Source organism: Hyperolius riggenbachi, chromosome 2 (assembly GCF_040937935.1).
Source record: "Hyperolius riggenbachi isolate aHypRig1 chromosome 2, aHypRig1.pri, whole genome shotgun sequence".
In the NCBI taxonomy this organism is placed as follows: Eukaryota; Metazoa; Chordata; class Amphibia; order Anura; family Hyperoliidae; genus Hyperolius; species Hyperolius riggenbachi.
In genome coordinates this window covers 220,382,968-220,408,035 of record NC_090647.1, presented here as the reverse complement: position 1 = coordinate 220,408,035, position 25,068 = coordinate 220,382,968, and the positions used below count along the sequence as shown (strand labels likewise).

The window sequence follows — 25,068 nt, the reverse complement described above, 5'->3', positions numbered from 1 at the left end:
CGTAACCCATTGGCCCATATGCAATTCACTTTTTCTCCTGAGTTTTCTCCTAGGTTCCTAGGTAGTGGTTAGCACTCTTGCCTTGCAAGCACTGGGTCCCCGGTTCGAATCCCAGCCAGGTCAACATCTGTAAGGAGTTTGTATGTTCTCCCCCTGTCTGCGTGGGTTTCCTCTGGGTACTCCGGTTTCCTCACACACCCTCAAAACATACAGATAGGTTTAATTGGCTTCCCCCAAAATTGGCCCTAGACTATGACTGGTAGGGATTAGATTGTGAGCACCTCTGAGTAGGGATGATCGGAAAGAACAAATTCCGTTCCGCCGGAAATCACGGATTCCGTCAGTGTTAAATTCCATCGCTATGAAAATTCCGCTTTGTACGGAATTCCGGATTCTGTCGGAAAAATTGAAAAAATCGCTAAAGTAACCTTGTTTATCATATATGATATGATATCCTATATGATAGCCCATAGACCCTATTATCCCTTCCCCCTCCTCCCGGAGGGAGGAGTGTCTCGTCTTCCAGGGAATTGTAGTATTTCAAAAGCCAGCTTACATACAGTGGCTGGGAATTGAACCCAGGCTGGGCTGGGAATTGAACCAAGGTCTCAGTGTCTGGTAGGTAACTCACTTAACCCATTCGCGTTCCGTCATTTTCACTTGAGCAATGTTCACCTCCCATTGATTAGCCTATAACTTTATCACTACTTATCACAATGAACTGATCTATATCTTGTTTTTTCCGCCACCGATTAGGCTTTCTTTGGGGGTACATTTTGCTAAGAGCCACTTTACTGTAAATGCATTTTAACAGGAAGAATAAGAAAAAAACTGAAAAAATTCATTATTTCTCAGTTTTCAGCCATTATAGTTTTAAAAATAATACATGCCTCCATAATTAAAACTCACGTATTGTATTTGCCCATATGTCCCGGTTATTACACCATTAAAATTATGTCCCTATCACAATGTATGGCGACAATATTTTATTTGGAAATAAAGGTGCATTTTTTCCGTTTTGCATCTATCACTATTTACAAGTTTAAAATAAAAAAAAATATTTCATCTTTACATTGATATTTAAAAAGTTTAGACCCTTAGGTAAATATTTACATGTTTTTTTTTTTTTTTTTTTTTATTTGGGTATTTTTGGGAGGGTGGGATGTAAACAATAGTTTTATAATGTAAATGTGTCTTGAGTTCTATTTTTTTTAACTTTTAGATGTAGTTTTACTTTTTGGCCACAAGATGGCGGCCATGAGTTTGTTTACATGACGTCACTCTAAGCATAACATACGCTTAGAGAGACGCATGGGGGAGGCAACAGCCAGAAAAAGCTTAGCTTCCGAGAGAAGCTGTCGCTTTTTCAGCGGGGGAGAGGAATCAGTGATCGGGCACCATAGCCCAATTCACTGATTGCCTGGCTAACGAACCGCGGGGTCGGGAGTGCGCGTGCACACGCGCGATCGGCTGCGGGAGTGCGCATGGTTCCAGGACGTAGTTTCTACATCCAGGAACTAAAATAGGTTAACCACTTGTAATGGACTGCGGAGACACCGCCGCACGGTCTGACAGCGAGGCGGCTGAGGCCGCGTTTAGACCGGCGGTTTCTCCGCAACAGCAACGTGCGCCTGGGTTGTCTGAGCCTAGTAGTGCACACAGATGGAGAGCTACGCGCGCGCCCGCTAACAGGCAAGCCCTTTATGCCAATAGGAGAGGGATCAGCTGATCTGGACGATCAGCTGATCCCAGCGCAGCAGGTGAATAGGACTGGGCGGTGCTGAGGAGCGCTCTGCTATATATACTTCTTCCCTGTCAGTTGCCGGTTGTCTGCCGTTTTGAATGCTTATGTGTTAGCACTCAGACCATAGTCAGATCCTTCAGTGTGGTTGAATCAGGTGGACCTGGGAATCCACACTTAACCAGATTACTGTGTTATACTTCAGACTAGTTCCAGAGTGTTGAGACCACGGACCTCACACCCAAGACTAGAGATACTGTGCTATTACTGTTATACTTCAGACTAGTTCCAGGGTGTTGAGACCACGGACCTCACACCCAAGACTAGGGATACTGTGTCATTACTGTGTTATTCTTTATACCAGCTCCTGGATGTTGAGAACTCTGACCTCACACTCTAGACTAGGCCTATGCTTGATATCTGTTATGACCTATTGCTTTCCAGACCCTCCTTCTGCTTTCTGATTCAGTACGCATATCTGATTACTTGTTGCCAACCCTGCCTGTCCCTGGTTACCGAATTAGTCTTCTGTCTCTGTACCTTATCTGCTCGTGTGTTACCAACCCAGCCTGGCCGACCCCTCTAACTGTCTGCAGAGGCTCCCTGTCTCTTCAAGGGACCTCTCCGTAATCCAGTCAGGGACTCCATCTCTTAGGTGTCCTTTGACTGCAGTAGAGTCTGATTCCCAGCAGTCAGGGAATCACTGGCTCATATACTGTCACACCAAACACTTACACTTTGTCAGGTGTCCAGAGGTTAGTTATACTTGTATTATTGGTGATTCTGCAGATCATCAATAATCGGGTATATATCTGTATTCTTGGTGATACTGCAGATCACCAATAATCAGATTCTCTCTGTGTGCTGATACCGATCGTTACACCACTATACCACCACCAACACTACATGCTGAAGCCAGCCTAGCATGTGCCATTATGATCAATCCAAGAGAAAAATTAGCTTGCTTAAGGATTTGTAGCATGTCAAAAGCCAACTCACATTGGCTGGGAATAGAACCCAGGTCTGAGTGTGTGGTAGGTAACTAATTTAACCACTATACAACCACCAACAGCCAGCCTAGCATGTACCATTATGATCAATCCAAGAGAAAAATTAGCTTGCTTAAGGATTTGTAGCATGTCAAAAGCCAACTCACATTGGCTGGGAATAGAACCCAGGTCTGTGTGTGTGGTAGGTAACTCACTTAACCACTATACCCCCACCAACACTACATGCTGAAGCCAGCCTAGCATGTACCATTGTGATATACCCAAAAGAAAAATGAGCTCTCTCTCTCTCTCTCTCTAGGACTTGATGCCATTGAACTGAATTTTCAGCTTAAAACCATCAACGGATACCGGCAGAATATCACAGGCAATTTCGGAATTCCACCAGATTGAAAAGGCAATTCCGTTCCGACCAAATTGAACGGAATGACCAACTTCCACCTAAAAATTCCAGAAAATACAATTCCGCGGAAAGTGGTGACCATCCCCACTAGAGAGAGAGAGAGAGATGAATCTACCTGGCTATCTGGGGTTCTCTTCGGACAACTGTTGAACAACAAAAGGCAAGGCCATGCCTGGGTGGGCTTGAACCACCAACCTTGCAGTTATCAGCCAAACACGCTAACCAATTGTGCCACACAGACTGTGTACCACAAAGACTGTGCATGCAGTTGCTGTTGAATGATTTTATGGGGATGTATGTGTGTCTTCTGGAGGGAGGTAGTAAGTCTGCTCCAAGAAGTTTCAGCATGTAGTGTTGGTGGTATAATGGTTAGGATAGCAGCCTACAGAGCGGTAGGCCTAGGTTCTATTCCCAGGCAATGTGAGTTGGCTTTTGACATGCTACAAATCCTTAAGCAAACTAATTTTTCTCTTGGATAGATCATAATGGTACATGCTAGGCTGGCTTCAGCATGTAGTGTTGGTGGTGGTATAGTGGTTAAGTGAGTTACCTACCACACACTGAGACCTGGGTTCAATTCCCAGCCCAGCCTGGGTTCAATTCCCAGCCATGGTATGTAAGCTGACTTTTGAAATACTACAATTCCCTGGAAGATGAGACTCTCCTCCCTCCGGGAGGAGGGAGGAGGAGAGGAGAGGAAAGAAGGTATTAGTTAGGTGAGAAAGTAAATTTGAATTCCGTAAAACTCCGCGGAATTAAAAAAATTTCCGCAGAATTCCATTTTAGAGCTATAGCAATTCCGTTCCGTCATATCGGAGCCGGAATCACCAAATTCCGCCCAGAATACCAGTGCAGAATCCAGCGACCATCCCTACCTCTGAGGGACAGTTAGTGACAAGACAATATACTCTGTAAAGCGCTGCAGAAGATGTTGGTGCTATATAAATACTAAATAATAATAATAATAAATGCCCTTTAAAGCAGCAGTAAGTAAGAAAATACCCAGGATCATTTTGTTAGTACATTTCACCTACTTTTTGGCTCTTTTTTTTTTTTAGTTGCAGAGTGCTGAAATGTTATTTTAATGAGAAGATGAAAAAAAATCTCTCAGGAACAAGTGAATTGCATGTAGGCCATTTTCTGTCTGTTATCTTGCATTCCCTATTGTATTGCACCAAGAGGATGCTGGTGCTATATACATCCAAAATAATAATGATTGAATACAGTTGCGCTACCAACTTCATTCTGAATATGTATGAGTTAATAAGGTGCTGTAATACAGATTAGATGGTGAACTTCAACATTACATTACTAACATTACCAATCAATAATAGTAGCTGCATGGTACATTATGTATATCCATTTGTGGTCCTTTTGGTAAGCTGAAGTGGAGAGAAGTCAAAGAAGGTGGCAGGTGGGCCCCTTGACACCCACTAGGCTCAAGGTGCCTGCCTAGGTTGCCTGGTGGATAATCCTGCTCTGATATATGATATGATATATATATGTGTGTGTGTATATATATATAATATATATGTACAGTATGTTAATATGGTGTAGGATTTCCATGCACATTTGGGCTAGTCCAATACTCTGTTGGTTCTGTCAGATTTACACTGCTTCCTTTTTTTTTAGCTGTAGCGGTCCTTTAATGAATGTATCCATGCCCCCAGCTCCTCCAGTGCCTACGCATTCTAAGTCCCATGCTGCAAGTGCTCATGGGAGCTTAGCCTGGGGAGGAGGAGGTTTTTGCTGAAGCATGCTCGAAATTTTAGAGGCAAGGGGGTGGAGAGGGGAGGAGAGAGGAGAAGAGGGGAGTGAAGTTTTCACAGGCTGAGCAGTGCAGATGCAGAGTAGCTTGCCTGTGTAATGATGACAAGCAGAATATGGCTGCTCTCATTTGATCACAGGAAGAAATAATCATATACTGTTGAAGCTGTTTGTGGCTAGATTTACTGTGTAAACCATTTAAACTTTAGAGAAGATATATATACAAGCTACTTGCTATAGTTTGTTTTTCATCTCGGATCTGTTTAAGGACTTTGTGCGCCATGACCAGTGCTTGGGCAGTAAACATGTATCCTGTACAGAACTCTTTTAGGTACTTTTCTAAAGTTTAGTTTTTTTTTTCTTGTGTACCCTTATGGGCAAGGGTCAGTTACTAATGGAGGTTATGCACAATCATATAGACAAAGTATTATAGAGGAAGGAATGAGCAGAGCCCTAGCCGTCACCTCCTCAGTGACAGTAAATGGACATTTCTCCAATGGGGTTTTCATGTACAGATCTCTCCGAAAAGCTCCATATTAGTTCTCTGTGTCATATTTTTTTACTTCCATTCTTCTGTTACAAGCATTCCATGTTATTAAAATAAAAATGTTAAACTACTCTTTTAAAGTGACACTGAAGCAAAAAAAACGTATGATACAATGAATTGTATGCGTAGAACAGCTAAGAAATAGAGCTTTAGTAATAAAATGAATGATTCTCATGTTTCCAGTACAGGAAGAGTTAAAAAACTTCAGTTATAATCTATGCAAAAGAGCTTCCAAGCGTGGTCAGCTACAGTGCTATGTTCTGAAGCACTTATACATCAAAGAAACAGTGAAAAACAGCTTCAGATAAGGTAATTTAAAAAAAAAGAAAGCTATATACTGTATCTGAAAATAAAAATATGAGATTTAGAGCTATGAGAATTCATTATATCATAAGGTTTTTTTTCTCTCGCTTCTGTGTCACTTTAAGTCTGCTCAAGAAATGTCATGTCTGAGTCAGGGTTCACACTTGTCAAACTCACATGCATTTCCTGTATGTGAATTTGCATTAGAATTTACAACCAATGTAAAGGGTCCCATACACTGGTCGATTTCAGTCTTCAATTGTTTCTATAGAGTCGATTGATCGGAAAACGATTCTTTCAAATCAGCAAATCGATTGATATGCAGCCGATTTCTATCGATTTGATCTATCTGACAGGATAGAAAATCTAGGTCGAACTGCTGCTGACAGCAGATCGATGGCCCATAGAGTTGCTTTGGATCTAATGGTGCAATAATGCATTTAGATGAATTTTCAATATATTTCCAATAGATTTCATTCTAATATCTATTGGAAATATGTTCCTAGTGTGTGGCACACATCAGATAGATTCCTGTCAGATTCGACTTGATAGGCATCTGACAGAAATCTATCTGATGGTAGAATCTGCTGCAAATCTATAAGTGTATGGCCACCTATAGAGTTGCATTGGATCTAATGGTCCAATAATGCATTTAGATCGATTTCCAATAGATTTCATTCTGAAATCTATTGGAAATGTGTTCCTAGTGTGTAGCACATATCAGATAGATTCCTGTCAGATTCGACTTGACACGCATCTGACAGAAATCTATCTGATGGTCGAATCTGCTGCTAATCTATAAGTGTATGGCCACCTTTAGTCAACAAACTCATTAACATCTACCGGTAAATGCGATTTTTGCACACTACATGCATTTTCTCATTAAAAATCATAAGATGCTATGGTAAAACCATGTGTCGTAATGCAGATGAACGCAAAAAGTGTCCCAGAATTTGTGTGTATAAAAAATGTGCGTGTTTTCTGTGCAGTCAAGTGTGAACCCTGCTGACATGAAAACATAGTTCCTATAAGGCCCGGTTCACATTAGTGTTTGCCAACGGAACCAGCCATACGGATCCATGGTCCGTTACGCTGAACGGACAAAAAAATACTGCAGGACCCAATTTTCTGGACCGCTTCGCTCAGCGGAACGGAACCGGAATGTTTTGCAGCGTATAGGAACCAATGAAAACAGATGTTTTACAACACACTGGCTGTAAAACGGACCGTTTTCACCGCATCCAGCTGGCCTAATCTGTATGTCCGGTTCCCTAAAACAATGCTAATGTGAACCGGGCCTAAATCTGAGTGTAGGAAAGGGTGCAGTACTTACTCGTTTTCTTTCTTATCATCCGTTTTTGCATCTTTTTTGTCTTCTTTTTTTTGCTCTTTGTCCTTGTTGACAGCATTCTGTTCTTTCTTTGTGCTGCTTAATGCATTAGATTTTACATGCAGAGGGGACAGAGGCTTTTCAGCAGAGGAGAATAACAAAACCAGCTAGCTACTTAGTTTCAGCTGCATCTTGTAACGATTTTCCCTTATAATAAATGTATAAATTCTGCTCTTCAGCAACCACTTTATTAATGCACCTTCTCTGAACTCACAAATGGCCTTATTTAAAAGAGAACAGAAAAGAATGACCCATAATTATGCAATCTGAAATGATGCATATTTCATGTGTTGCTTCCTTGCAAAGCCAGCGTGAGCAGCGGCTGTTAGATAGAGCAGAACCGAGCTACATATGCTATTTCATTTGAGACTGCAAAAAAGAGCATGTAGATTATTTATATACGGTAACTCTGCTTCATCCTTACAAATCCAATGCTTTTATAAAATAATCAATTCCTACTAAAGGACCCTCGTATGAGCTACTTGTGGATTATTGAGGAACGTTATGTATAACCAACTTGTTCAGAGAGCAGTGCAGTGGTGTAGCTATGTCCTACCCCAAAAAGGAGCTACGAGTCTCAGTGCTATGGGCCCCCCCAAGTACACTTTACAAAACAATTGATACGGCACACCAAAACCTGCTAAGGACAACCACAGGTGCAAGAAGGTATGAGGAACAGTTTGTTACTGATTACTACTATTCAAAGCATCTATAGAAGTGATTATTACCAGCACAGGACCAATAGAGAGCTAATACTGTGGTTGAAGGAGGGCCCCTCAGCGCCGGAGGGCCTTGTGCGGTCGCAACCTCTGCATTCCCTCTTGTTACATCACTATAGCAGTGGTCAAGTTGAAAATGAAGTGATGTGTTATCCATAGGCTTCTTTCACACAGATAGGCGAACTGTGCGTTTGCCATTGGGCTCAGCCTATGATCTGTTAACCAACAAGAACCTTTGGGCTGTAAGTTGCTGCAACCAAAAAGGCAGTTGTTGTATCTACATGTGTATCAATGGTTGATTCACTATGCGGCTACATAAGCCAAAAAATGCTTCTTGACACGTCTAGGTGCAGCTACATCTACACTTCGATGAACATGCATGGGACAGATTCCACCCTACTGCCTCTACTGAGTGCCATTGCCCAGCCATTGCCATTGCCCAGCAGATTCCTGAAAGCAGCCCACAAGCAGTATGTCCACCACCTGTCAGCTCAGGGCTGGGCCGAGGCAGAGGTGAGAGAGGCTCCAGCCTCAGGGCGCAGTATAGGAGGGGGAGCACAACTCACTTAGCTATCTTTCCCTTATTGTGTTTGAAGCAGAGAGAAATAAGAAAAGGGGATACACGGCAGTGACTGCAAGCCAGACAACTAAAGATTAAGGGGTTGGTTGGTTTAGGGGTTCTGGGGAGCCTCTTAGTCTAATAGCAATCAATGTGTGATGGATGGGGTGGGAGGGATGGAGGGGCGCGCATTGGTCTCTCAGCCTTGGGTGAATAATAATAAATAATTCTGGCAATTGTATAGTATTTTTCTCCTGTCAGACTCAAAGCACTTGAGAACTGCAGCCACCAAGGGTGCACTCAGTAGAAAAATAATGTTGCAGCTGAAAAATAATGTGACTACAAAGTGCCCCCTAGTGACAACTTACAGTTTTTCTAACGTTAACTCCCATCTCCCATGAATAATCTTAAAAGAAAACTTCACTTTTGATGAAAAACATTGATAGGTTATTTATATTTCCTATAGAAGCGATTTTGTAACTTCTTGTTATAAGTAAATGTTTTCCATTTTTCAGCAAGTTCTGATTTAATAATATAAATACTTTCTTGCATCCATGGCTTTACTGTATGATTACTGGACATTTCTTGTTTAGCATACTGTATGTAACATATAATGTACTTTGATATTTTCAGAACTCTACAATGATATTACATTTTAGTATATAGTCGGGAAAATAATTTAACATGATTATGACTGGTCAGGGCTTATTTGATTTTGCCACCTCACTGATGTAACCTAGATGCGTTTTTCTATAAATTGAGGTGGGCCATCAGCATGGTTTGAGCTTGAGAGCTTCAAGACAACACGTCTAGGTGCAGCTACATCTACACTTCGATGAACATGCATGGGACCTCTTCAATCATGGCTTTAAGCAAGCTGACAAGGTTCTTCAAGCACCATTAGAGGACTTTCAGCAATATTAGAAGAAGGTACCCCCAATGTTAATAGCCATTTAGTTTTTTATTAGCCCCTTGCAAATTCCCTCTTCCTGGTCAGCACCAGACTACCTCGTGTATAAAAGGTTTAGATGGAGTGGAAGGGGCTTTGCTTTTTTTTTTTATAAAAAAATGTAAATGTTACTTATTTCAGCTTGCAGTAATATTTTACAGACATCATATCTGACATTTTTTGTCATGGAACATGTTTATAAAACATCTCTTTTACGAAAGTATCTAAGAATATATGTTAAAGTTTGCTTAAAATAAAAAATGCTTGCACCACATGCAACTGATCTGCAATTCTAGTTTTTCTAATAAAAAATGTTTGCAATGCATGCAGATCTGCAGTTCTACTTTTCCTAACGAAAAGTGAAGTTTTATTTTAAGTGTCAAGTTTTCTTTTTAAAGAGAACCTGACCAGCAACATAGGAGTTTTAGGAGCAATGTAAAATATCTCTGAAGTACAAACTAAACCCAGGTTAGTTTTAATAAACTGAAATGTCTGTCCTCGCTGAAAACATGTCACTTTAACTATAATTCAGGGAAAAAGAACAGGGATCATGGAAGGTGTGGCACCACATCCTACGGGATTACGCTATGGATTCTACCACATCTACAACATAATTTGAGCTGTAAAAAGTAGCACAGTTTTCACAACTAGGGAAGGCATTTTCCTTCTAGGGATTATCTAATGTTAACTTACTCATCCGTGTTGTTGTTCCTGTTGACATTGAAACTGGCATGAGCCCAGACAGTGTGCTGACTTTAATGAAATGAAGACATACATGAAGAATGAATACTTACTAACTGAAAACAGCATCATTTGACAAGAATAGTATGCTCTTCTCACATATAATGAATCATTTTACTAACTATAACTTCTGTCAATCCACCACAAATGGATAGTTTAGCTTATTATTGCCAGCAGGTTTCATCATCCTTCACACCTCTTATTATGAAGATGGGAAAAAAGGATCCGCAGCACAGCCAATCCTCCAATATGAATTTATTAAAGGCTAAGAAAATACGTGGAACAGAAACACGAACCCTATGAAGCAACCTGGAAGCACACTGGGCATTTTATTATCATCAAGAAATTCTAGCCGCCACAATTTGCCCAGGGGTGGTTATGCCAAGTATGTTCTCCTCATTATAGAACTAACAGTGATGTATGGATTGACTCCTCCTCTTCATGTGCAAGACTGCTTATACTTACACACTAACTTCCTGAGTATTCTCTGCATAAGAGCATTTGGTAGCTCAACACTGAGATAAGACTGTTGCCATTAACATAATACTGCTAAACAATGTAGCCATATATATAAACTCAATAACCAAGATCTGTCTGTGTGGGCAAACGTTATGGATAAATGGGTCTTCTGGCACCAATTCTCACTCAAGACACTGTGGCCAGGTGCCAAGTAACTATTACGGTAGGGTGCTGTGAAACTTGTTTTTATTAATACAAGCAACTGAGAATTAACAGTTCTGCAGAGGTCCGTTAAATCTGCAGGCCTTGTAGTACTCACCACATTTAAATAGAAACAGTAAAAGCAGAAATCGGAATCAGATTTGTGACAAATTCTAAGCAAAATAAAAATATTTTCAAAGTAAATCTACTGTACAATGGCCACTGGTTCTACTTTTCAGTGAACATTAATGGTTTATGTAACATAAATATATAGTGTAGTGGAGATGTCTTGACACCTTGTAGTAAAAGATACAGGAAACAAAACCGGGAGCCCAATAGTGTGGTATGTTGAGTATAAATGTAAAGATAATAAGTAAAACACTACTCACAAAGGAGAGTTGCATGGGGGCAACCGACCACAAGAAGCAGGTGGAGACCTTTAACCCGTCTAAACTTGGGGTGACCCTTACGGACCTGGCTTTGGTCGCACTCCTGGAAAAAAAAAGGGACAGATGCCCACCGTGGTGGAAACCACGTGTGTTCTGTCTCCACCCCTTGAACAGGATATGTAGGTGGGTATAATATGCACAATTAGGGAAAGAGGAGCCCTGGTGGATAAAAGCTTTTAAAAGCAGTTTAAAGACCCGTGAAACGCGTTGCCTGTGCTAAATAAAATAAAGATTTTGTCATTGAGGTAAGCTACCTCGTTTCCTTTTTGGATCTTAAACTGCTTTTAAAAGCTTTTATCCACCAGGGCGCATAAGTCTTTACCTAATTGTGTATGTAACATAAAGTTACTCTATGTTAATAGTGAACAACAAACCAATAATGCCTTACTGTACACTATGAAAGAATCACTTGTATGTTACACTGCAGATTGTTTTTTAGTTTATGTTTCGGAGGACTTACAGTATTTTTTCTCTTTTTTTCTCGTCTTCATCCTCTTAAACATGCCTTCACCTCTAACAAGTTCCAACAGGCACCAAAAACCCATTTCTTAACAATGCCTTTTTATCTTCCTGCCTACCCTTATTTTTAATTACTTAGAAATTCATCTTCAGCTACTGCCATAACACTTACCTACTGCAGCTATGTTAACCCAACTCTAAGGGCTCAAAACACTAGCAGCCTTTTCTAAGTGTTAGTGAATTGAAAAGCTCTTGCTAATGCAATGCTATGGGCGATTTTTATAAAATCACATCCTTCAAGTGAGATCACACCCATAGCATTACATTAGTAGGATCTTTTCAAATCACAAGTGCTTAGAAATGGCTTAGTAACGTACTGCTAGTGGGTTCCAGGCCTAAGGCCTAGATCCCATGCGGTAACCAGATGGTTATGGATCAGTTACATGGTAATGAACCGGTTATACAGATACCAAATGATTATGAACCAGCAATCAACAGAAACCCCTATCATGTACTTATAACTAATAATGTTAATATTTGTATAGTGCTTTTTTCCTGTCAGACTCAAAGCCCTTGAGAGCTGCAGCCACTAAGGAAGTGCTCAAACCACACCTCAGATGAAGCTTAGGGTTGAGCCCTGCGAAACGGTTGTAAGGCCGTGCACCATTTGGCGCCCACACCTGCCACCTCCCTACACCCAGGTACAACATTTTGAGCATTCTTGTGACCATTCATTTGTGATTTCACAATCCTGATGTATGTCAGCCTACAACTGCACGCTGTGTCATTTCACTGCATCACGCTCACAATGTTTGTTCCAATTTTTGCTGCTATAGTGCCAGACTTTTCTATCTCTCAGATACTTTGCATGGACTTTGCTATTAGTCTTGAGCACATAGTTTTACTGGGTGCTGTGTACAATCACCTGAATTTTCCAGCATAACCCGAGTGCCTGCCAGCTCTCCCACAAATTTCGAAGTGCTCAATACGCCTTCTTGGAACATTGGGGAGTCTTGCCCAAGGAGTCCTTACTGAATAGGTAACTGGTTTTCTTACAGTGTTTAGGCTCGTTAGGCTTGTTTTGCCACTCTGTCATTTGAGAAAGTCAGAGGAAACCACACTCTTTCATTAGACATTCCTTAAAGTACCACTATCATGAAAAATTGTTAAATGTAAAATACATGTGTATGCATGTGTATAAAATGTACATTTATTCCAGAATACTGTTACCCACAGAAGGTAGTAATAATCTGACAGATTTTAGGCTAGTCCATCTCCTCACAGGGGTCTTTTTTATTTTATTTTCAAAAGCATCTACTGAATGGCAATTGCTCAGTCCAACTGGTAAAGCAGTGTGTGGAAGATGGCTGGCATCTTTGTATAGATCCCCTCCAAGGAATACATTTATACAGAATATAGGAAACACTGAGAATCCCCCATGAGGAGATGGACTAGTCCATAACCGAGTTGTCAGATTTTTTTTTAACCTTTACCACGAGAACATATTTGACAAGCCCTTGTTGAATAAGCTGTGAGGGACCCAGCGCTGGAATGAGGGAACCAGACGCATCCAGGAAACATCTGGACTATCCAGAGGCTTCCCTCTACTGAGGCATGTATTTCATTTATTGTTAATATTCACTTTAGGTATGCTTAAAAGTCTCCTCTTCATGTAAACAGTCTTACGCCTCCCTGTGCCCCTTGCACCTGTATAGGCAATACATATAAATGGTGAGATTGAAACAAAAAGCCCAAATATCTTCTTGTGTTGCTGTAGTTGTGTTATTTGTGGGTGATGTAGATGTATTCCACTTTCTTTCCTGGGCCACGTGCACTACCTTTACCGAGGACACATGGCTTAATTGCCACTCACTCTCCTACCCATTGTGGGCAATGGAGGGCAAGCTTAGGCGTACGAGAGATAATGGCACGGGAGACTTGGGCGCAGGATTCAGCTGGTATATGGCTGATCCTGCTAGCGCACAAGTTCCAGGCCGTGTGAAATACTATTCCCCCTCCATGGATGGTAGGGAATGAAATAATTTGGCTTCTAGCAATTGCTGGAAACTGAATTATTGTGTTTTAAAAGTAACTTCAGCTCTGTCTTCTGACCGCGCCGAAGTTACTCCCTGTGCGCTGCTATAGCCGTAATTCCTATTATGGCCTATGGTGGCGCCGGCTGCGCCCAAGTCTCCACGCGCTGGTTTTAGCGTGTTCGCAAGCTTAGTCCAGGCTACAACTCTACCTCTCTACTGCATTGCTTTCTAGAAGGAACTCTAGATGAGATTCTACTAAACCTGCCACCCATTGGGTTGCCTGGAAAGAGATGCAGCCAGTGACCTGTGTTACCATTAGGATCCTGCAGAGGGTGAGAGTGAGTCTTTCTGTCAGCAGAATTACAGTGATAGCAACACAACTTGTGGGGAGTGTCAACCATTTTTTTATGAAGAGGTTCTTTAAGACAAAATCCTGACTTATTTAGCAGTTATGTTGATATGCTAGACCAGGTGTAGGGAACCTTGGCTCTCCAGCTGTGATAAAACTACACATCCCAGCATGCATTTGCCTTTATTAATCATGACTGTGGCTGTCAGAATCCTGCAATGCATTGTGGGACTTGTAGTTCCTTAACAGCTGGAGAGCCAAGGTTCCCTACCCCTGTGCTAGACCAATGGAAGATCAATTGTTTCTTACAGGACAATTAAAGACAACATTTGTATTGCTCTCTACATACCTATTTGCTCTGTCAATCCGCTCTTGGTTTCCCACCACTGAATGAGTGTTGCTGTTCCTGCTGGAAGCCTCTTTCATCTCTGGACCTCGAAAACGCTCCAGAAATGAGTCTGGACGTTGATCTTCCCGTACAAGGTGTCTCACCGCCCAGTTCCTTAGCGTGAGAAGAAATCTGGACAGTCTGTGAAAATTACTATGATAAATTTGCTGTATTGATTTGTTCTATTTCCAACATGTCTCGGTTAAGAAGTCATCAGAACCATATACAAGCAGTCCCACACTTACAAACAACATCCATTCTGGGATGTTGATTGTAAGTCAAATCATGTTATACATACTGGAACATTATTATTATTATTATTGATTCATAAAGCGCCAACATATTCCGTGGCGCTGTACAAAGTAAGAAACAAACATGTGGTACATAATAATAAAGACAATGGTGTACACCGATAGGTTACATTATTTACTTTTGGATAACTCTGACAATGTTTTTAGGTTTTGTTTTTTTAATGTGTTTTGATGTGAAGATGCCAAACCATCAGGCATGCCTCCTTTATGCTGATAAACAGAAAAAAACTATGCTGATATAAATTAACTTTAAGGAAGAAGAGGTAACAATGCTATATCAAGTACAACCTGTGCAGCCATATAATCATTTGTGCTCATTTAAGTGTGATTTATCCAGGGGCGTAGGGCCTGATGTCGCAGCGGTCGCCATGGCAGCCGGGCCCGTCTCCTGATGGGGCCCGGGGGCGTGTGCAGGAGTGGCCCCCCTGCCTGTGCACGTGTGCTTACGGCGGCCGTCAGGCACTTACTATATTGCAGCACCGCAGACACGTGATTGCTGCCTGGTCTCCTTCTCCTCAATCTCCTCTGTTGCGTCTCGCTTTCTCCCTCTCCTCTCCAACTTGTCTCCTGTGGCTGGGCGGCTGCTGTAGTGACGTCAGTCACTCCTGTCATTCTGCACCGCCCCCTCTAGTTGGCTCCTCAGTGATGTCATCTCTGGCTGGCCTGGCTCCTCCCAATCGTTCTCGAGTGAGTGAGCTGCAGAGCGAGCCAGCCAGAGCCCAGAGTGCATGCTGTCCACGTGTCTGCTGCCTGCCAGTAAGTGCCTGCCATAGACAAGTGTACTTTACAGCTAAATACAGTAGAGGTTGTACAGTGGAAGCCATCAGTAAAAGCAAGGAGTTTTGATTCAAAACTCCTAGCTAAATACAGGTGAAGGGGAAAAATTTGAGTGCAGCTGCCCAGAAATCAAATGTTGGTGGCTTTGCCAAACTAGGTGGCAAGGGAATTGTCACCGGGGTGGGGGTGCCCATGTGTAAGTTCTGCATCGGGGCCCACTAATCTGAAGCTATATGGATTTAGGTCAGAGTTACTATGTGAGAAAACATGAACCAACAGTGGAAAGGGAGTGGGGCTGGCAAATGTAGCCACCCCTTCAGCTTCAGCGTCCTCTAGGGACACAACTGCAGAGCCTAGGGGTAAATCTGGCCCTGTGAACCATGGTTCTTTAATGTAAATAAGTCCAATAATCCAAATAAGTCTCTGCAAAGTATTTTCTTCAGCAAAAAAGCAAAGCCTTGGTGCTGAAATTAAAAAAAAAAACCTTTGCAGCTAAAAATTCATATTTTTCTTTTGTGTGATCATATACAGAATAGTCTAAACAAGCCAGATGAATGACCAACCAATTAAATAGATCTAATTTAGAGATGGCCCGAACGGTTCGCCTTCGAACGTTTCCCGGCAAACTTCCGGGGTTCGCGATTGCGGAGAACTGCAAACTTTTCCGGAAGTTCGGTTCACGCCCATAGTGCATCATGAGGGTCTATTTGACCCTTTACATCACAGTCAGCAGGCACATTGTAGCCAATCAGGCTACACTCCCTCCTGGAGCTACTCCGCCCCTTATAAAAGGCAAGCAGCGTCAGGCTTTGGACTCACTCGTGTGTCTGCATTAATTAGAAAAGGGAAAGCTGCTGGAGACTGTCATAGGGAAAGCTTATCCCCTGATGACGGCAAGAGCCGAAACTAGTAGGGACAAGAGCGGGCAACACAGAAACAGGATCGAGTGGTGAGGTCTGAGCACCACATAAGTGGGAAGCACAACAAGCCAGGGAGGGTCCTAAGTGGATTGGGACCCTCTAGAAGGAAGTGCCCACCCTGAATTGCCTGTACCTGATTTTATCCAGAAATAAACAAATTCATACTATCCACTGAGAGCATCCCTGTTTATTCTATTTGCACCTTGAGTGCATACAGGTGGTGAATTGGAGAGATACATCTTCAATGAAAAGTATATCTGCACTGTTAATTAGCAACATTACATTTATTCCTTGGATGTGAGGATTCATCCCTACACAGCAGCAACATACTCTTATCTAATTGGGGCACCACGGTATCTTTTGTGAATAGGGAAAGCTTAGTTAGGCTCTTGTAGGCTTCTTAGCTTGCTCCTTGCTGATTCTTATTGCTGAAAAAGCACCCCACAACAGCTCTTTTGAGAGCTAATCTTGTTCTTGTGATCTGTTTTTGTGTGTGTGTGTGTGTGTGTGTGTGTGTGTGTGTGTGTGTGTGTGTGTGTCCCACTGACACTTGTGTTGCATAGACAGCCTTGGTAATTCCTACTGTGTGTGCCACTGCCAGCCCCAGCACATTCAGTGACTACCTGTGTGTGTGACAGGCGCACATTACCCATCACTGCATATACCTACCTGTTGTTCACTGTGCACCCACCCACCTACGTGAGCGCACGCAGTGCCACTGTGCCTGTCCGGTACCTGTCTGCGTGTGACAGGTGCACATTGTAATACCCATCACTGCATATACCTACCTGTTCACTTCAGTGAGTGCACCCACCTACCTATGTGAGCGCACGCAGTGTCACTGTGCCTGCCCGGTACCTGTCTGTGTGTGACAGGAGCACATTGTGAAACCCATCACTGCATATACCTACCTGTTGTGTTCAGTGCACCCACCTACCCACGTGAGTGCCTGTACCTGTTAACTGCACCTGTGTGACTGCACATTGTATTAGTCAAGTCAGTGCATACCTTTCACTTCATCCCCCCTAATATGGACAAAACAAAAGGCAGAGGCAGGCCACCTGGCAGGTCTGTTCGAGGTCGCGCTGTCGTAATCTTGTGCAGCCCTCGACCAAAGTACAGTGTTCAGAAGAAGGCACGTGCCATCAACCCCCAATATTGTCAGGACGTAGTTGACTACTTAACACAGAACAACTCATCTTTCCCAGCTTCCGCACGGAAGCGTGACATATTTTCCTCCTCCTGCTCGGATTCTGGCACCCCACTTAACACTCAGTTGGCTGCCACCACCAAAGTGCCAACACCCTCTCAGCGGTGTGGAAATTTTTTTGTGTGTCTGCCTCAGATGAGAGCAATGCCATCTGTACTCTCTGCCATAGAAAATTGAGCCATGGAAAGACCAAGACCCGTGTAGGGACAAGTACCTTACGAAGGTACATGATTACAAAGCACAAACTGCAATGGGATGACCACCTGAGGAAAAGCAGCACACAAAAGCAAAGCCACACACCGCAGTGGAAGATACCAGGCCGCAATTTTTTCTCAAAAAATGCTATACCTAAACTGTACCGTGATGTTGAAAGGCAAGTGGTGACAACTCTGGCACACAGCATTGGGTCAAGGGCCCATCTTACAATGGATGCCTGGTCTGCAAAGCACGCTCAGGCCTGCCCGAAGACTAAGTCAGTCCCCACACACAGCACCTCTGCCTGCACGCCGTGTGACTGCCTGCCCCAAGACTAAGTCGCTACCCACACAGCATCTCTGCCTGCAGGCCGCTTGACTGCCTTCTCCGCCACCACCAACAGGGTCCAGGACTCCAGGTGGATTCCTGAATTTTTCGCTCTACTAATTTTTCTGGTGCGTGTACATTTCCTGCCTAATTTTTCTGGCTGCACTGCAGCTGCAACAACAAAACAAAAGGCATGTACATGTGCCAATTCCCCTTTGTGATCATTACCTTGCCGCGGTGAAGGGGCTTGCGTATCACAATGAAGCAATGACAGCCGGCTATATGATTATCTCAGGGGGGGGGGGGGGGGGGCACACGCAAGATAATAAGGTCATTGCTTCTTTGCGGACAGACCAAATTTGATCAGCTGGACAGTCTCTGTTCTGTCATTCAGCTACCTCAGCACGGCGACCATATGGGCTGGAAAGACGCCATAACCTGAACTCTCGTCATGGTGCGCACCAGTCCAGCACGGCCGTCACTACAAAAACAGCTGTTTGCAGTCACATATAGCCTTTCACTGCACCTTGTATTATACTTGCCAGTCAGTGCATACCTTTCGCTTGAATGGATGGCAGACTTGCCCTCCATAACAGATTCTCGTTAAAGGATTTAAAGTTGATTCATCTTATATACAGCAGGGCCTCGAAAGTCCTCCTGTATTGTTATTTTTGGTCACTTCCTCCTTGGATGTGTGGTAGCCATTCCTGCTTCCTTGCCCACAGCGTGCCTGCTGCCTTCCTTGTATGTGTAGTGGTGGTAGCCATTTCTCAGGCTCCCACTCCGGACCGGAATTGAACCAGGATTCCCCGGCCATTACCTGTGGTCACCATGCTACTGAGAAAGTACCATCGAAAGTTTCACACAGTTGAATAAATGGCTGACTTGCCATCCATAACAGATTCTCGTTAAAGGCAAGTGGTGTCATCTCTGGCACACAGCGCTGGGTCAAGGGTCTATCTGACCACAGATGCCTGGTCTGCAAAGCACGGTCAGGGCAGGTACATTATTTATACAGCAAATGGGTCCTTACTTGGATGTGTGGTGGTGGTAGCCAGTTCTCAGGCTCCCACTCCAGACTGGAATAGAACCCTGATTCCCCGGCCATTACCCGTGGTCACTCACAATGGCAGACTTGCCCTCCATAACAGATTCTCATTGCAGGTACTTAACAGCCAGCAGAAAATGTAATAAAAAAAATAGATGTAAGCTTTAACAATGGTAGAGAAAGAACCATCGAAAGTTGATAAGGCAGTCAGACATCACCTGATATCACTGAGGAAGAGCAATCTCGCCATGGTGTGCACCAGTCCAGCACGGCCGTCACTACACAAACAGCTGTTTGTGGTGCGTTACACAGTGAGTTTGGTGTGTCAGTGTGAAGCAGTACTCTAATTACACTCCATGATTGATGTATACACATGCAAGATGTTTTAAAGCACTTTAGGCCTGCAATGTAGCTTTCAATGTGACTTCTGCCCTTAAAACGCTGCTTTGCGTCAAATCCACATTTTTCCCCGGGACTTTTGGCGTTTATCTCACTCCGCCATGCCCCCCTCCAGGTGTTAGACCCCTTGAAACATCTTTTCCATGTCTTTTGTGGCAAGCATAAGTGTTTCTAGTTTTCAAAGTTCGCCTCCCCATTGAAGTCTATTATATCAAAAAGAGAAAGAGGCCTTGCACATCCCTATGTAAAACTTGTAGGTTTATTAGAAAAAGATTAAAAGGCATACATTACTATTCCAGTCAACATGGCAGAGAGAGGTATAGGCAGGTGGGGAGGTCATTGAAGTCTATTGCGGTTCGCAAAAGTTTGCGGGAACCGAACTTTCGCAGAATTTCGCTACCATGGTTCGCGAACCGAAAATCTGAAGTTTGTGCCATCTCTAATCTAATTAACACAAATGTATTTAAAAGAAAAAAACCCACTCCAGCTATCACTAAACATTTGAACTGATCTTTTTTTTGCAAAATGGAGCAATACAAAAAATCATTCAGATGCTTCATATTAAACACTTCACAAAGATATTGCATTTTTGCTTCATTCAAGTCTCTTAAATTGTATACTTGTACTGCATCAGTATGTTTAATTTGCTGCCTGAGCTACATGCATATTATACAAGTTTTTATCTCTAACTATGTTTTACCTGCACTGCCGATGGTTGTCTATGTTGTGTGTTGTATTATACAGTGTAGTGTTTATTGACTGAGTACTGAAGGACTAATTGTCACTATATAAAATGACAACAATAATATTTGTGCCTATTACATGTATTTAATAGATTGAGCATATTAATTTTCATTTAGATTGTTTACTGTTTCTTGCATGTCCTCTATAGTGATTTCACATCAGATTATTAAAGAATATATAAACAAAAATATGTACTGGCTAACTTAGTCAGCTTGCATTTTGAGTTTTCTTGCAAGATATGTTTTCTTAGTTTCAATAATAAAAATGCTTTTTCAGCACCTAGACACTAAAAAGTACAAAAATGCTATTAAACATATAAAATTGTGAGTACCTTTTTTACTTGCCAGTGAGTGAAAGGGGGTATTTTATTGGTAAAATATAAAAATATCTTGTGAGAAAGTTTAGAAGGAAAATTTATTGAATCAATGAGAAGCCTAATGGGAAACATTTAGTGCACTGGAGCTATTAGTACAGTATGTGTTTATGATTTAGCAGTGGTATTTTACCTAAGATATATTTGTTACTTCCAAAATAAATTACTCATATAATATTTTTATGCTCCCCTCCCCCAGCCTCATTTTTTTTTTTTTTACCTGGCCACTCCTTGTCTTCCCGTGAAAGAGCTTCTTCGAGAATCAGTAAGGCCTCTGGGATCCATTGTAATGACACGCTGGAGTTCTGATGATGTGTCCTCACAGAGGGAATGGGCCCTGCAATATAACCAAGAAAACTGTTCCACTAAGGGTTGTGCATGTGGGCATGTGTATTATGCTTTTGAGTTGTGATTTTGAAGTGCTGCGTTTGAATTTTGAATGGCACCTTATGGGGAACAAACACTTACATGCGAATCTGAGAAGAGGAAACCGCAGCTAGCGAATGAAAGCTACTAGGTGCTGATTAGTTTACCTATGGAAGTGTTAATTAACCTTTCATTTGCTAGATGCCGCTTTCTTCTGGATGCGTGGAGATCTGCGTATGAAGCTTCAGACAGTTTTGTAAAGAAAGCATGCATTTTAAATCTCATCTTTAGCTCAGTGATCCCACATTCCAATTCCCTGCCTGATCCTCTAATAGTTTCAGCTATTCTCATTCTTTCTGAATCTAAATATTTTAAAACCTTTTGGGATTTAAATGATATATCACTAGTCACTTGCTTTTCTTCTTCCAGTTTTGCAAGTCTGATTACCTTTTTACAGTTTCAGTTTTCTTTACATTCCTTATTATTCTTTAAAGCAGTGTTGTTTTGTATACTTGGGTGTTGCAGTTGCGATACTTCACTAGTATATGCAACAGCGGCATAACTATAATTCATGGGGCCGCCCTGCAAAACTTTGATTGGCTCCCTCAATGTTCACACCCCTTTGCTTGCCTCCCCTTGATGCCCTCCACGGCCTAGGGACCCATCTCACAAGGGTCATAAAGCAAGTGTGGCCATCATCATCTTCACACCCATAACAAGTGTAGCCCCAAAACGCCTGATCTGAAGTACAGTCCCCTGTATCGGAGGAAGGGAAGGTTGGTAGTTAGGGATCCTCTAGCTCTGATTCCCCCTGTGATCACAGGTGCTGCTCCCATCTAGTTACTCCTCTGCATGCAGATTTTTCAGCTAGGATATTTTAGTTCTTTCAACATAAATGTGTAAAAGTCTTATCCCGATAGTATTTAGAGGCTTCTTTACATACTATGTGATAGTTGCACAATAAACAGCCAAATGTCTAAATGTATAAAACGTAAATCACAATTAGAATTCAGGCTTGCAGAATTCAGGCTGGCTTGGTTAGAAAGAATTGCTGCTTTCCATCAGTAGCACTGTGATGTGAAGCATGCTGTAGGTGGCAGTGTTCTATAAGAGGATGCAGCTCAGGGATTTCTGCCAGCTAATAGGATTGAACAGAGAGCATGGACATTATTAGTTTACAGTGCTGTGACTGTATTAGCATCCTCTCCATGTCTGTGATTGGAAAATAAATGAGTTTTCACACATTGCCACCTTTAATGAATGCAGTCACATTACACTTTCTGCCTTGGAGATCTCCTTTGAGAAACCATGCCATGTGTATTGTTCAGTGTCAACACTTCCTTCCATAAAAACTAGTAAAGCAGCAGCACCTTCCCTCTCTGCCAAAAACAGCCAAGCAGGTCCAAATGGGATGCCCCAGACTCTGGGCAGGGTGGCCTCTAATGGACATTTGTCCACTTTCTTCACTTGAAAGCAGAAAAAGACTTATTATACGTCGTTAAATAGTGCTGGCATTTTCTGAAGTACTTAAAGAGACACTGAAGCGAGAGAAAATTATGATCTAATGAATGGGTTGTAAGTATAGCTCAGAAATAAAGCATTAGGAGCAGAGACATAAGTCTAATATTTATTTCCAGTACAGGAAGAGTTAAGAAACTCCAGTTTTTATCTATGCAAATAGCAATTGAGCTCTGCCACTTTGAAAGTGGTGGAGAACTCTGACTTCTGATTAGGTTATCTCAGCTGTATTGTGTTTTTCTTTTGCAGAAAACAGTTCAGGACAGGTCAAAAGTTCACTGCCTGCAAAAACTTTTAAACTGCTGATTAATGTATTAACTGCAAGTATTAGAGAATGATGCAATGTTATAAAAAAGCTGTATAACTGAAAATAAAAGTATGAGAATATTTTTTTTTTTGCTACCAATGTTCTAGTAATTACCACCTACTACACAACCAATTCATGATATCATATTTTTTTTTTCGCTTCAGTGTCTCTGTAAAGAGTATATAGTCATGCCAGAAGCACTCTCAAAGTAACTACCAATCTAAGTCCTACCTCTCCAGCTGCTTAGCAGCCCTCTCCTTCTGAAGTACCCCACCTCCACCACCACCATTTGCACCTCAATACACATGATGAAATCATTGTGCATGTCACATTGTTTTCCATTCTGTTCCAGTACTCCTGTGCCACCCTCTGTAACAATACAAAGGCAAGGTAGCCATTGCAAAGAGTGACACTTTCCAGATTTAGTTGTAGAGTATGCACTTTCAGCATCTCCCCTCCATCACCAGTGACCAGTCATGAAACAAGGCAGACATTGTAACCAAAGCATGCTTAGTTTCACGTTAAACGGATACTGAGGTAAACAAACCAATTTCAAAGGTGAAAAACATATATGTGACTGGTTAGCAGTAGCACTGAGTCAGTCCTGTGATTTATTCAGCAGCATACTTAACTACACATTCAAGAGACACCTCATTTCTTCATCTTTGCAGCTTTCCGTGTCAATGACTTCCCTAATGAACAGTTAATAGGGTATGCTGATAAACTGTTATGATTATATTATTTTCCATTCAGAGACACTGCAGCTGATACAGCTCAAGTAGGAATCTAACTGCAATTAAGCTACTTACAGTATGTTCCTAGTAGGTCTGGGAGAATCACAAGTGTCACTGAAAGAAATATCATCTTTTGGCAGTTAAAGGGAACCTTAACTGAGAGGGATAGTAATGTTTCCTTTTAAACCATACCAGTTGCCTGGCAGTCCTGCTGATCTCTGGCTGCAGTAGTGGCTGAATCACAACCCTGAAACAAGCATGCAGCTAATCCAGTCTGACTTCAGTCAGAGCACCTCATCTGCATGCTTGTTGAGGGGCTGTGGCTAAAAGTAATAGACACACAGGATCAGCAGGAGGAGAGTCAGGCAACTTGTATAATTTTAAAAGGAAAAATCCATATCCTTCTCAGTTTAAGTTCCCTTTAAGGCAGTTCATGTGTCAGCTATGCATTTAGCACCTTGCTTGGAGAAGCTACTGGAAGAAAAATATAAGCTATTGACACAATACAGAAATACAGTGTAAGTTCTACTTGGTCAACTGTTAGAACTGTTCTAGTATATTTAGTGAAGAAATATCCAATGGGTAATGAATTGAATGCACAGGCTCCATAGAGTTCAGAACTAATTCTTTTTGATAAAATTATTACAATTGCTTTATGATTTTATTAAGTTTTTACACAGTGGATGATTTATTTTTCTATAGTACATTAACATGGCCATAGTTGGCAAGACTGATGAGGTGCCGTCTCAGTGGTCCTCACAGAGAATAAAGAACATGGCCCATATGAAATTAACCTTTTCTCCTGAGTTTTCTCTCAGGAGAGAATTTTTCATCTTCTCCTTGAAATACCGTTTCAGCATATTGCAACTGCAAAAGTATCAAAAAATAGATGAAAAAGTACTAGCAATTGTTTTGAGTATTTTCTTGCTTGCTGGTGGATTTAAAAGCATTATATTAACAAGGTTAATTACATATGGGCCTATATGTCAATAGAGAGTTATGGAGGCTACTGTGTTTGACTTGATAGTTTCCTGGCCATAACGCCAATCCTTTGACTGTAATAACTGTTCAGCCACTCCTCTAAAATACATGTGCAGATCAGAAAGGCCAGAGAAAGTAAAAACACCTGATCTACACGGAGGGTTTACAAATTACTATTGGCAGCTGTTTATCATATTTATACCTTTTGCCTTTCTGGGCTAAATGTATTTTGCTCCCTTGCCCCTTCTTCTTTCTATGTGCAGCTACTCTCCTTCCTCCTCTTACCCATGTGCAACAGAAGCTTTTATTACATGTGAAGCCATTGTTATATGTACAGTACACTTCTTCTTCCATGTTCAAGCTCTGCCCCTAGTGCTTTTGCCTCTCTTTT

The 25,068-nt window shown here is 41.9% G+C and overlaps 1 protein-coding gene across 3 annotated transcripts in view; it reads right to left on the bottom strand.

Moving 5' to 3' along the window:
* CNGA3 (cyclic nucleotide gated channel subunit alpha 3) overlaps positions 1-25,068 on the bottom strand; it is a 92,871-nt gene that overhangs the window by 21,658 nt on the left and 46,145 nt on the right. The window contains exons 3-6 of one of the 3 annotated variants that reach the window (XM_068268167.1): positions 20,992-21,108; positions 14,429-14,608; positions 10,079-10,138; positions 7,102-7,197 (exon numbers count right to left, since the gene is read on the bottom strand). In XM_068268167.1, coding sequence (XP_068124268.1) covers positions 7,102-7,197; positions 10,079-10,138; positions 14,429-14,608; positions 20,992-21,108 — 453 coding nt within the window. The remainder of the gene's footprint in view (positions 1-7,101; positions 7,198-10,078; positions 10,139-14,428; positions 14,609-20,991; positions 21,109-25,068) is intronic. The other 2 variants (XM_068268168.1, XM_068268169.1) reach the window with 2 other exon arrangements.